This window comes from the organism of the source record quoted next, unplaced genomic scaffold, assembly GCF_019419815.1.
Source record: "Pyrus x bretschneideri cultivar Hongxiangsu unplaced genomic scaffold, Pyrus_bretschneideri_v1 Contig5, whole genome shotgun sequence".
Lineage (NCBI taxonomy): Eukaryota > Viridiplantae > Streptophyta > Magnoliopsida > Rosales > Rosaceae > Pyrus > Pyrus x bretschneideri.
The window spans coordinates 10,111,890-10,123,559 of NW_025999787.1; the positions used below are offsets into that span (position 1 = coordinate 10,111,890).

At 34.7% G+C, this 11,670-nt stretch overlaps 1 protein-coding gene and 1 long non-coding RNA gene across 3 annotated transcripts; both read left to right on the forward strand.

The window, feature by feature from the left end:
• The first annotated feature begins 365 nt into the window (after positions 1-365).
• On the forward strand, positions 366-6,552 carry LOC103967597 (actin-related protein 8). 2 transcript variants are annotated; one of them, XM_048568862.1, is made up of 12 exons: positions 369-933; positions 2,533-2,618; positions 2,901-2,971; positions 3,137-3,204; positions 3,524-3,585; positions 3,704-3,801; positions 3,982-4,063; positions 4,518-4,660; positions 5,033-5,181; positions 5,473-5,606; positions 5,718-5,836; positions 6,134-6,552. In XM_048568862.1, the coding sequence occupies exons 1-12, from the start codon at positions 602-604 to the stop codon at positions 6,209-6,211; spliced, it is 1,422 nt and encodes a 473-aa protein (XP_048424819.1). In that variant the 5' UTR covers positions 369-601; the 3' UTR covers positions 6,212-6,552. The 2 variants fall into 2 exon arrangements, 1 of the variants encoding a protein (XP_048424819.1); XR_007252431.1 differs by lacking the exon at positions 5,473-5,606 and having other exon boundaries at positions 366-933.
• A 1,163-nt stretch (positions 6,553-7,715) lies between these two features.
• Positions 7,716-9,053, forward strand: LOC125470208. Its single transcript, XR_007252471.1, has 2 exons — positions 7,716-8,163; positions 8,428-9,053. It is a non-coding gene; the product is annotated as an uncharacterized LOC125470208 (long non-coding RNA).
• The last annotated feature ends 2,617 nt before the right edge of the window (positions 9,054-11,670 follow it).

An 11,670-nucleotide genomic window follows, 5' to 3' on the forward strand; every position in this document is an offset into this window, starting at 1 on the left:
GTATTTTTTATTTAGCAAATTTAAACATTTTAAAAAAAAAGAGCTTGATAAAAATGGGTTCGGTCACTTAGTATTATTGTTTAGTGATATTTTTTTTTTACTTGTAAGTGATATGTTTCACGGGCACAAATTCATTAATTGGATGAATTTAGTGGAAATGATCTGGAGATTTCTCCTTAAGATAATATGGTTTGTTAAAAAAAAAAAAAAAATTGGGGTTCGGACTTGGCCGTTGGTAGGTGGGGAAAAGGATCATCGACGGATTATTTTTTTAGAGATCTTATGGATTTTATGATCATGATCGTTCATCGTACATCGTGCGGTCAGAAATCATCTCAGAAATCATCTAGATCCTTTTTTGGTTGTGGCAGGGAAAGCTCCCACGTGTCGACACCCGCAGATCCCACGTCATCAATTTCTGCCTCCTCTGTTTCCGGAAAAACCATCCGCTACGGCACAAAGCATACCAACCACTCGAGACGACTCCCAGTTTCGTTTGTTTCCATGGAAACTAAAACTTCATCGCCCAACTTTCACGAGAAAATTCTACGCGACAAAAATTGAAAAGAAAAAAGCTAATCGTCGTGGTTCAAAGAAAACCATGACGACGTTGATCAGAAAAGCGTGGGAGTTGGTGTCGAGCCGCACGTTTTCAAGTTCAGAGTCAACGTCGTCGTCGTCTTCTTCGAGCTCTCCGTCGGCGACGCCAGGTTCCGGGGCGTTCGATCGGCTGCCAACGGACCTACTGATGAAAATCGTGAGACTGGTGGGCCCTAAGGAAGCGGCGAAGTTGAGCGTCGTGTGCAGAGCGTGGCGGTGCGTCGTCTCCGAGAACGAGCTGTGGATTTTCTTTCTGCAGAAGCAGGAGGAGGAGACTTATTGGGAATCCCTTGTTTTCTCGGAAACCCATTTGAGATTCGGATACCCACTTCAGTATGTTCATTTCAAGCATTTCCCACTTCTCAATTTTTTGTATTTAACCTGCTCAGCTGAAAAATCCCAATTTGGGATTCAATTTTGACGTCTTTGTTATGCATTTTAAATGAGAAAATTAGAATTAAATGTCTCATTTTACATTTCTGTAGACTAAATATTTATGTTTTTTGAGATAGTCAAACTTGAATTACTTTAAATTAATTGGAATTAATTTACATTTAAATATCTGTTATATATTTTAAATAATTTCAATTGTATTTAAGTTTAAAAATTTAAACTTTTTAAATCTAAATGTACACTAACGCAAAATGGAAACATACCAATTCCGAATTAAAACGTACCCAATTATAAACTATATTAAAATAAATATTCATCTTTTTGGAATGTTTAAAAATATATTTGATTCATACACAATACTAGATAATCTTGTTTTTTGGTAGATAAGTCTTTGGAACAACTTTTAGTTAATCAGAGATAAATTCTTATTATTGTAAATAATGTTAAATAATAATGATAAATCATATAATTTTGAATTAACAAAAAAATTATTATCTGTTGATTAATGACTTTTTCTAGAAAGAAAAAATAATTAATTAGCGTAATTTAAACTTTTACATTGTTAACGGCTCTTTCTATAAAAAAATAATAATTAATTAAAATAATTTCTCATTATTAGAACAAAAAGTAATAAAACTTATGTTTTTAAAACAAACGTATCAAAAATTCAAATGTACAAAAAACTAAATGTACTAAAAATTCAAAGGTACCAAGAAGCCAAATGGACCCAAAATTCAAATGTACCATTATAATCGTACCTAACAACGAGTTTTGTTACATTCTATTTAATTCACCAAAATAAATATTTTAATAAAAAATTAAAAAAAATCTTAAATTATCATAATAAGAGATACATAAAAGTAGGAGGAAAAAAAAAAAGAATGCTAACATGAATAAACTTCTAATGAAGTCAAATGAAATAAAATTAAAGTACCAAAATTGTAGGGAAAATGTTTAATCAAATTTGCAAAAGGAATAGATGTTTAGTCTATGATATTTAAAAACGAGGTGTCTAATTCAAAACGTCTCTTTAAATATAAATAATTTTGAATTCAAAGTAGTGTTAAATGACCGAGAGTTTACTGAGAAATTTTGTTTTTTTTTGTTTTTGTTTTTTTTTTGTTTTTTTTGCCGGGAAAGTTCAAGACTTGGTAGCAGCTTAGTTCATAAGTTCTAAAGTCTATATTTATTGATCAAATGAATATTTTTAGTTTAAATTATTATTAGTGCTAGTAAAGGTTGGAATTTTTACCGACAGAGATTTTTTATTTTTGGCAAAGTTGTGTAAAGGTGTGATTTTTAAGTGGTCGAACATAAAGAATGTCAGAATTGTGAAAGGGATTTTAATTGGTTGTACTTGTTCGTTGTGATAGTCGAGTGTTAATATCTTGGAGAAAACGGTACACCATTGTTTTGGTGAGGAAACCATGGACTTGTCCAGTGAATTTGTTCTTTAATGCCGAAATAATGTATATGCTGCTCAGTGCTTGTTCATTGAGTTTTATGGTCGATCTTATTCAAATATAAATTTTATTGTAGAACATTCTTGGGCGAGAGTCCCCAATTGTCCTATATGGGTATTTATAGTCAACGAGTTCAAGTTCCTGGTTCTGCTATCATTGACGGTGAGTGTCTCTAACCTCCACACACATTAACTATTTATTATGTTTGAGAATGCTGACATAATTTTTCGCTTGTTAATCCAAATATTGAAAGTATATCTTCATTTCTGTGGTATTTTGTTAAGAAGCTTGTAAACAATAGCTACAATGTTTTGGTATCACTATTATCTACCATCCATAGTGATATACGTAGAGTTATGATTTTGTTTTTGTTGGCAAACTTTGGACTTTATCTAGTTTCGACATAAACTATTCCCTCATTTTCTCTTTACATTTGTTGGGAAGGGGGCTCTGGCTATTGCAAGTTTGGCTGGAGCAAATACCCATGTCCATCGGGCCAGTCAGCAACTTTTTTGGTGAGATGTATATTTCAGCTCACAGTCAAGAAGTTATTTTGCATATAACTTCCATTCCACATGATTGTTAGATTGTTTCAATCTATCTTTCACTTTTAATTCCATATTTTGGGTTTTTCTTGCCATGTCTATCACTACAATGTTCTGGAATAATACGACTTGCAGGAATTTGGTAATGTTGAGTCGCCGATGCACTCTAGACTCCGCCATTTTTTTGTGACTATTTATAGCAGGTGTGCTATTCTATCATTTTAGTTTTCATTATTTTGATGTATTAGTCAAGCAACGTCATAGTTAAAGAAGCTTGTGGCTGTTCTTCTTGATGCAATCCTCTTTCTCTTAGTTAGTTACATATATTTCTTTATTCAATCTGCATGTTCAGTGACTTAAATACAAGTGAGCACATTTAAGATACTTTTCTGCTAAAATTTCATTTTAAAAGTATAGAAGAAACTGCACTGCCTTCATTATCATGTGGAACACTGGTTTACATCGATGCCTTTGATTCTTAGATAGCAGGTATAGCTGATATGTGATTGTGTTTCTTCTTAGGATGCAGGTGAAACCATCTTTGCAGCCCGTGGTTTTGTCTATACCTATTTGCCATTATGATGGTGAGTTGCTACCCTAGAGTTTTGGATTGGTTGCATCAATTCTCTTTGTCTTGTTATCCTTCACAAGGTATTGTCTTCATCCTCCTAATGTGCTATTTTTTCCTTATTTTTGTTCTAGATACTGAATCTGCTAAAGCATCGAGACGGCAACTCAAAGAAGCCATATACAAAGTACTTTTTGACATGAATGTCCCTGCTGTCTGTGCTATTAATCAGGTAAACCGTCCTCCTTCCCCTCCATAATAATATGTGTTGTCCATAGACCATATGGAAGAAGGGACCTAATGCGTTGCAATCATGCAAAGTTGTCACGTCATCTGGAACTGCATCTCTCAGTGTATAAATGGTTTATTTGAGTCTCGGTCCAGTATTCATTGTCTGCTTTTGAAACTGTAGGCAACTTTAGCTTTGTATGCAGCAAGAAGAACTTCAGGGATTGTTGTAAACATCGGTTTCCAAGTCACTTCTATTGTTCCAAGTAAGCTATCCTATGTTCCATCTTCCTCATGATTTCAGAATTATTAACTGCTGAAAAAAAGATTTCTGGTCACACTTGATGCTTTCGTAGGGACTGTGCATAGTTTCTCATTTACAACACACTTTACAATTGTGTTGTAAATTTTTTTTCTTCACAGTTACTCAAATGTTGGTTTACATCTCATTTTTTAGCTGGCAATCTGGCATTATGTGACTTGTAGTTCTAGGCATGCTTTTTTACTTTTACTTCTTTAGATATTCTCTAGAAAAATTCTTCCACTATTTTTGTTAAGAATCTTCCACAGTACTTTACAGTTCCAATAAATATTTTTCTTTCTTTGTTTGTGTTGATGCTTTTTTTTTTTTTTTTTTTTTTTTTTAATTTTCTTTTTACACTTTTGGTTGCTTGGGACTCTTGAAATTTTGTACTTAAAGCGATACTATTGTGTTTACAGTTCTAAATGGTAAAGTAATGCGCAAGGTGGGTGTGGAGGTTATGGGATTGGGAGCCCTGAGGCTTACAGGGTTCCTTAGGGAGCTATTGCACAGGAACAATATCAATTTTGACTCATTGTACACTGTTCGGACTGTGAAAGAGGTATAGCTGTTATCCTTTCATGGTGCAGGCTGTGGTCATTGAATTTTTATCGGTATAGAATACTGTCCATCAGTGTAAATGCACATTAACCAGTAGCATGCCACAATTCTTTATAAGAGGATATTTTTCCAGTTCTAGTTTTTGTTCTTTCTTCTCATGTCATAGTCGTATAGGGAAGTTTATTGGTCGAATGATAAATAGGAAGTTACCAAGTGAGCTCAACACCATGGGGCAAGAAGTTCAGTTTGCCCCATGGTTTACTGGTTGAAATATTGAATTGTGGAAGCTTAGAAACAAAGTGTATTCGTTAGTATGGTAAATCATGGAAGAAAGAATTTTCAATTTCATGTCTCATTGGTTGACTTTATTCAGAAACTATGTTATGTTGCTGAGGACTATGAAGCTGAGCTATCTAAAAATACACAAGCTTCATTTGTATGTGGTGGAGAAGAATGTTTTACTGTTTCAAAAGAGCGGTTTCAAACAGGAGAGATCTTATTCCAGCCACAGCTTGCAGGACTGTAAGTACCACTGGAAAGTTTTAGATTTATTGCTCTCTGTTTTTCTCTCCTCATCTCCCTTTCCCCATTTTTAGAACTAGTAAATTCTCTAGCACCCATTTCATAAGCAAGTATCAACTCTGTGTTGTATTCATCAAATTAGTGCCTATGGTTGGTTCAGTGCTGATCTCGAGCATGTTGTGTAAAATCGTTGATAATCTTTTATGTCCAGATTTCACCAATAGCTTATTAGGAATACAGAACTTCAAGGGGAAATTTTATTTGAAACTTATAGTATCATATTTTGTATAGGGGTACCATGAGTTTGCATCAGGCTGTTGCTCTTTGTATGGAACATTGCCATTTGGCAGAACTAACAGGAGACAATGCTTGGTTCAAGACAGTAGTTTTGTCAGGAGGCACTGCATGTTTACCAGGACTCGCAGGCATCATTCAAATACAAGAAACTTTTCCGTGTCTCTTTTTATAATGGAATATGCATTTGAAATCTTACTAACAAACTCTTATCTTTTATCTTTCGATATTTTTATATTCAGGAAGGTTAGAGAAGGAATTACATGGAGTTCTCCCTCCATTTCTGTCTGATGGAATCACAGTCATTCCCCCTCCATATGGTGCAGAAACAGCATGGTTTGGGGCCAAGATCATCAGCAATGTAAGCTCTGTCACTATCTCTATCGAAGTGTTTGGATTTATGACTCAAACATACGACATTTCGTATATTGACATTGCAAAACATCTTCCAAAAACCCCGTGTTTGAAGAACATATAGATTTCGTCGACTATGATCATATAATCTCTTTACAACTTTCATATTGCAAGTCATCCAAGCATTTTCAGTTTCAGAACAATATCACATATCTGGCTTTCTTCAAGTGACTTGTGGAGTAAGTTTTACGGCAGAGCAGAGTTTCACATTTTGTTTGCTATAATTTACCTGGTAATAATGCAGCTGAGCACCTTCCCTGGCCCTTGGTGCATGACAAAGAAGCAGTTCCGGTACAAGTCCAGAATCAAGCTTATGTGGTGAAAAATAATCTGGTTTATGCTCGCACTGCCGACCCCACTTAGTGGGATAAGACTTTTGTGTTCTTCTTGTTGTATACTCGAGCACTGCCATAGCCTGTATGTGATATGATGGTGGACTACACAAGGTTAATTTTCTGATTACTTCCTACACAGAGCAGATAGGTTGTTTTCAAGAACACACCGAAACTGGAATCATTTATTTGTAGCTATAATCGTCCTTGAATCAGTGGACCTCACTTAATGAGATAAGGTTTTGTTGTTATTTGTGTAATCGTCCTTGAATAAGAATTCTATGATGTAGCTAATCTTACAATATTAAAAATAAAGCAAGCTTATATGTCACGTTGAATGTACTTCCTGGGTTTGATATTTATTGCAAGAATATTTCTTTGTTATTTTGACAGGAGAGTGTTTTTGGACTAGTGTCGGGATTTTATACAACAACAAAGCCTTTTTCTACTAAGTGGGGTCGGCTATATGATTCCTAGAACGTCATTGTGCTCGGTTAACGCAATTTCGTTCAGAATTCATTATTATAAGGATTTGACGTAAAATAGGAGTGTTGGTTGTCTACTATTTAACAACAAAGAAGCTTTGTACTTCTATTTTCTTTGATTGATCATATGCTTTACCTTTAAAGTAGGGTAATCAATGAGATGGTGGTGAGCAAAAATGTACTCTAATTTGGAAGATATTCTTATTTTGTTATACCATAAATTTGGACCACACATTAAGGTAAAAATCTACTTAATTCCATAGTACGATAATACAAATACTCTTTTGTTTCCTAACACATTCTGCAAGAGAACATCTTCATTTAAAAGATTAAAAGAAGATCACTTCATGCGTGTGAGGAAATTGTGATGATAAACCCTTTTTTAGCAGGTCGAAAATTTTGAGTTTGATTCTTATAAGTAGGAATCAAACTAACACAGTAGGTCGGCAAAATTCAAGCCTAATAGAGTGATTTCAAATTTCAATTGTTGAGTTTAACATGCGAGTTTTACGAGTTTGGTTTTTAGAAAATATGATTATTAAAATTGTTACACTCACACCGCTACAAAAACAATGTCACGGGAAACAAATGCAAGCGCATAAAAATTACTGGGGAAGGGTTAAGGATATGCTTTCATTGCTACTTCAAGTAAGAATGTATGCCAAAAGCAAGTTTGAAGAAAGAACGAGTAGATGGAGTAGTATGGTGAAAGGGGATTCCGTAGACTACAAGTAAAGGAAATGAGAAGTTATGAACGAAAGCAAAAGAAAGCAAAAGCATTATTCCTTCAATTTCAGTCCGGATTTCTTAGCGAGCCATCTCTCATCTCTCTGCTTCCATACTTCCATTCCATGTAAGTGCTTTTTTGAGATGCGAAATCTATTTAATTTTGCATAATTTACATTTGAAATAATATGCTTGAATTCTTGCTTATTCAAATTTGCATCCTAAAGAAGTACTTGGAAGTTCTTCTTGAAGAAGCATTTGTCATGTGTTTCTTCATAAACAACTTCTATGACCCGTAAGCACTTTTAACTCTCCTTCCACAAGCAGCCAAAGACTTGTCATTGAAATGTTTTTGACCTAAAACAAGCTAAAGGCATTTCTAACTATAAAAATTGTTCGATGTCTTTATAACAAAAACACAGTAGAAGCGCTTATAAACATAAGATTTTTCTAGAAAAGCAATCCTAAATGGCTCGCACAATCAAAAACGTTTTTTTTATTGTCTAAAACGCTTTTAATTCTTTTCGAAACAATCACAATCCAAAACATGCCCTCCTCATATTATGAAAATTTTGCACATTCTAAACTACCCTATTCCGATATGCCAGTGCCCAAATTGTCTTTAAACATTCTTGAAGCGTTTTTTTCATCAGTCATCACTTACCGCAGCAGCAGCCGCAGACATTTCTCCATCTTGAAGAACAACTCTTGTGTAAATTTTCCTTTTAAAGGTATTGTCTTTTTACTTCATATCCAAATCTGCCTGTCCTTAATATGAATTTATATCTGTGTTTGTCCTTTTTTATTTGTCTTTATTTACTCTCAATTTCGAGGCCAATTTGTTTACTACGCTTAGGACATGTCTCTGAGCTTGTAGCTAGGACATGAACCATAATGTGGGATTCATTAATACTAAAAGCTTTAAGAAAATTCAATGAAAAAAAAAACACTAGAGTTTCTCGAACTTTTCTCTTAACGAGTTCTACTTTTTGCAGTTCGACGGTTGCCATTGCTTAAGCTTCCTCGTAACATTTGCTCACTTGTTCTTGGATGGGTTGCTTCACTCTTTCAATCTAGATACCTTCATTTCTCCTGAAGAAGCTGTTAATATACTGTCCTGAGGAACAACAAGCAAGCCTTGTGTGAATTTTCCTTTGAAGGTATTGGCTTTTTACTCCATATCCAAATCTACATGTCCTTACTATGAATTTATATTTGTATTTCGTCCTTTTTTTTATTTGCTTTTCTCTGTTTACTCTTTGTGCTGGATTCTTTGGTCCATTTGCATTCCTGATGTTAAACCCGAAATCCATTGGGAATTTGAGAATTCATACAATTTGGGATCATTGATACAACCTTTCATGTAAAGAAAAAAAAATTAATAAAATTGCAGCTTAGTCTAAACCTTTATGGGATTTATTTCTTTGTGCGTGTTAGGAAATTTTGCATTTTCATATGTAATTATAATTTCACAAAAAAAAAAAAAAAAAAAAGCATGTAAATAATGCTATCCAGCTGAAGAGGCATATATATTGTTAGAATTTCAACTCTCCTCTGGATCTTATTCTTTGACATATTAGGTAATGGACAAAACTTCACAGATAGTGAATAACTAGAAACACACAAGATTATACTGGTTCGGTAGAACCTTTGCCTATGTTCAGTTGTGATTTCTCTGGGTAAAGAAACCACGGCTTCTTTGATTACTTATAAAGCGTATAATACTGTTGTAAACCCTAAAACTAATCCCTCTTTTCCCTCAACTGTCTCATTGTTTTCTGCTAGCTTTTTAGCCTTGCCGCACCTTATTTATAAGTATAGTGTGCAATTTACACTCCTATAATCTGATAGGATTCTTAATCTAATTGTACAAGAAAACTTTAAATCATTCCTAATCCTTTTAGGATAAGAATCTATGAACCTTTAGTCTTAAGAAAAATAGGAATTTAACAAATAGACGAACCAAATCCTAACAATCTCCACCTGAGTGAGTCGAACCAAGTCTTAATTATTGCACTCCAAAGTATCTTCAAACCTTCTTGTAGTAGCTATGAAAATCTTCAAAAATCTACACCGTGTGCTACATCTTAATCAATCAACAAGATTGATCAAGTTCAAGCAACGCTTGAATTTCTTGACCAGCACTGTCTTCGTAACGAAATATGCGGCATTAGTGTCCATGTGAACCTTTTCAGCTCAAATCTCCTTGAACTTCACTCAATCCCGAATTTTGTGATACCTCACTTCAATGTGCATTGATCTTCCATGAAAACCTGATTCTTTGCCAAGTAAATGACACTCTAACTATCACATTTCAGCTTAAGATAATCATGAGTGGTTCCCGTTTGGCTTACCAAGCCACAAAACCAAATTACTTCCTTTTCAGCTTTAGCCAAAGCTATGTACTCTACCTTTGTAGTCGACAAAGCTGTAATTGGTTGCAGTAGTGCTCTCCAACTGATTGGTCATCTTGCGCATATAAAAGCATACCAGAAGTTGACATTTTCTTGTCCAGGTCCTCTGCACAGTCAGCATCAACATACCCCAACACTTATGCATTTTCTTTTTGCTTCTCAAACATAATGTCTTGTTGCTAAGAACCTTTCAAGTAACGCATAATCCACTTAACTGCATCCCAGTGTTGCTTTCCTGGATTTGTCATGTGCTTGAAAACAACACTAAGTGCTTGAGCTAGGTCAAGTTGTGTGCATACCATTGCATACATTAGGCGGTCCACGACATTAGCATATGACATTTTTTCTATCACTTGTTTCTCTTTCTTGGACTTAGGACACTATTGCCCACTTAAGTGAGCTGCCAAAGGAGTTGAAACTGCCTTTGCTTTAAGCATGTTGAACTTCTCAAGAACATTTGAATATACTTGGCTTGTGATATCTAGATCCTACCACCGATCATATCTCTTTGAATTTCCATGCCAAGGATCTGTTTGTGCAACACCTAGATCCTTCTTGTAGAACTCCTTGCTCAACATCTTATTCAAGTCTTGAATTCTAGACTTGCCTTAACAAGCAATTAGCATGTTATCCACATATAGCAATTGTAACATATCATCTCGTATTGGAATACATGATACTACACACAACAGTCATATAAGCATCTCCTAAAATTAATTTTTAGTGTAAATGAATCAGTATTGTACCACTGTCTAGGAGATTGCTGGAAGCCATACATGGACTTATTAAGCTGACTTGCTAGGTTCTCTTTCTCATACTCACAAAGCCTTCTGAATGAGCTATGAAAATCGTCTTTTCTAGATCCCTATGAAGAAACGCTTTCTTAACATCCATCTACTCAATCTCTATGCCATGCTACGTTGCCATTGCTAAAAGCAAACTGATAGAAGTATGCTTAACCATAGGTGAAAAGATCTCAGCATAATCCCCCCTCATTATGTATGTATCCTTTGTCCACAAGCCTTGCTTTGAATGTCACAACATCCTATTCATGTAATCCTTCCTTTTTTCTCTAAAATCCACTTGTATCTAACTGGTTTTCTGTCTTTGGGCTTAGGAACCAACTCACAAATAGAATTCTTACAAAGAGACTCCGTTTCTTTTGTCATAGCACTTATCTAACTATCATACTCATCACTTGTTATATCTTCTTCATAAGTAGTTGGATCTCTTTGGCTGAGCTTAAGAGCATAATTAACTTCTTCTTGGTCAAACCTAAACATGTCAAGTTTCTTCTTATTTCGAATGAGTTTGTACAATGCTATATATCTCTGCAATTTAGGTGAATTGTAGGTTGGAGTTCAAACCCTTTGGGCTGTTTGTCGGATGAGAGTGCTTGCAATCTGCCTTGTCTCTTAGTCGAACTGATTCCTACCTGGTCAACGATGTTGATGTTTTTCTTCTTCCCCATAGTTATCAGATTCAAACTAGAGTTTCATCTTCCTCTGATCTAATGAATGGAATTCTTGTTGCTTTATTTTTCAACATCATCCTTCTTCTCTCCACTACTTTTCGCTTTATTCAGAGGCATGCGTGTCTCATTAAAGACAACATCTCGGCTGATAACCTTTTTCTTGTTGACACTTTCTTTCCTATTCCAATTATGTTTCTAAGATTCCGAACCTAATTGCACAAGAAAATTTTAATTTCTTTCATAATCCTTTTAGGACAAGAATCTTTGCACCTTTAGTTTTCACAATCCTAAATATAATAGGACTTTATAAAAAGATGAACCAAATCCCAACAATATATATATATATATAT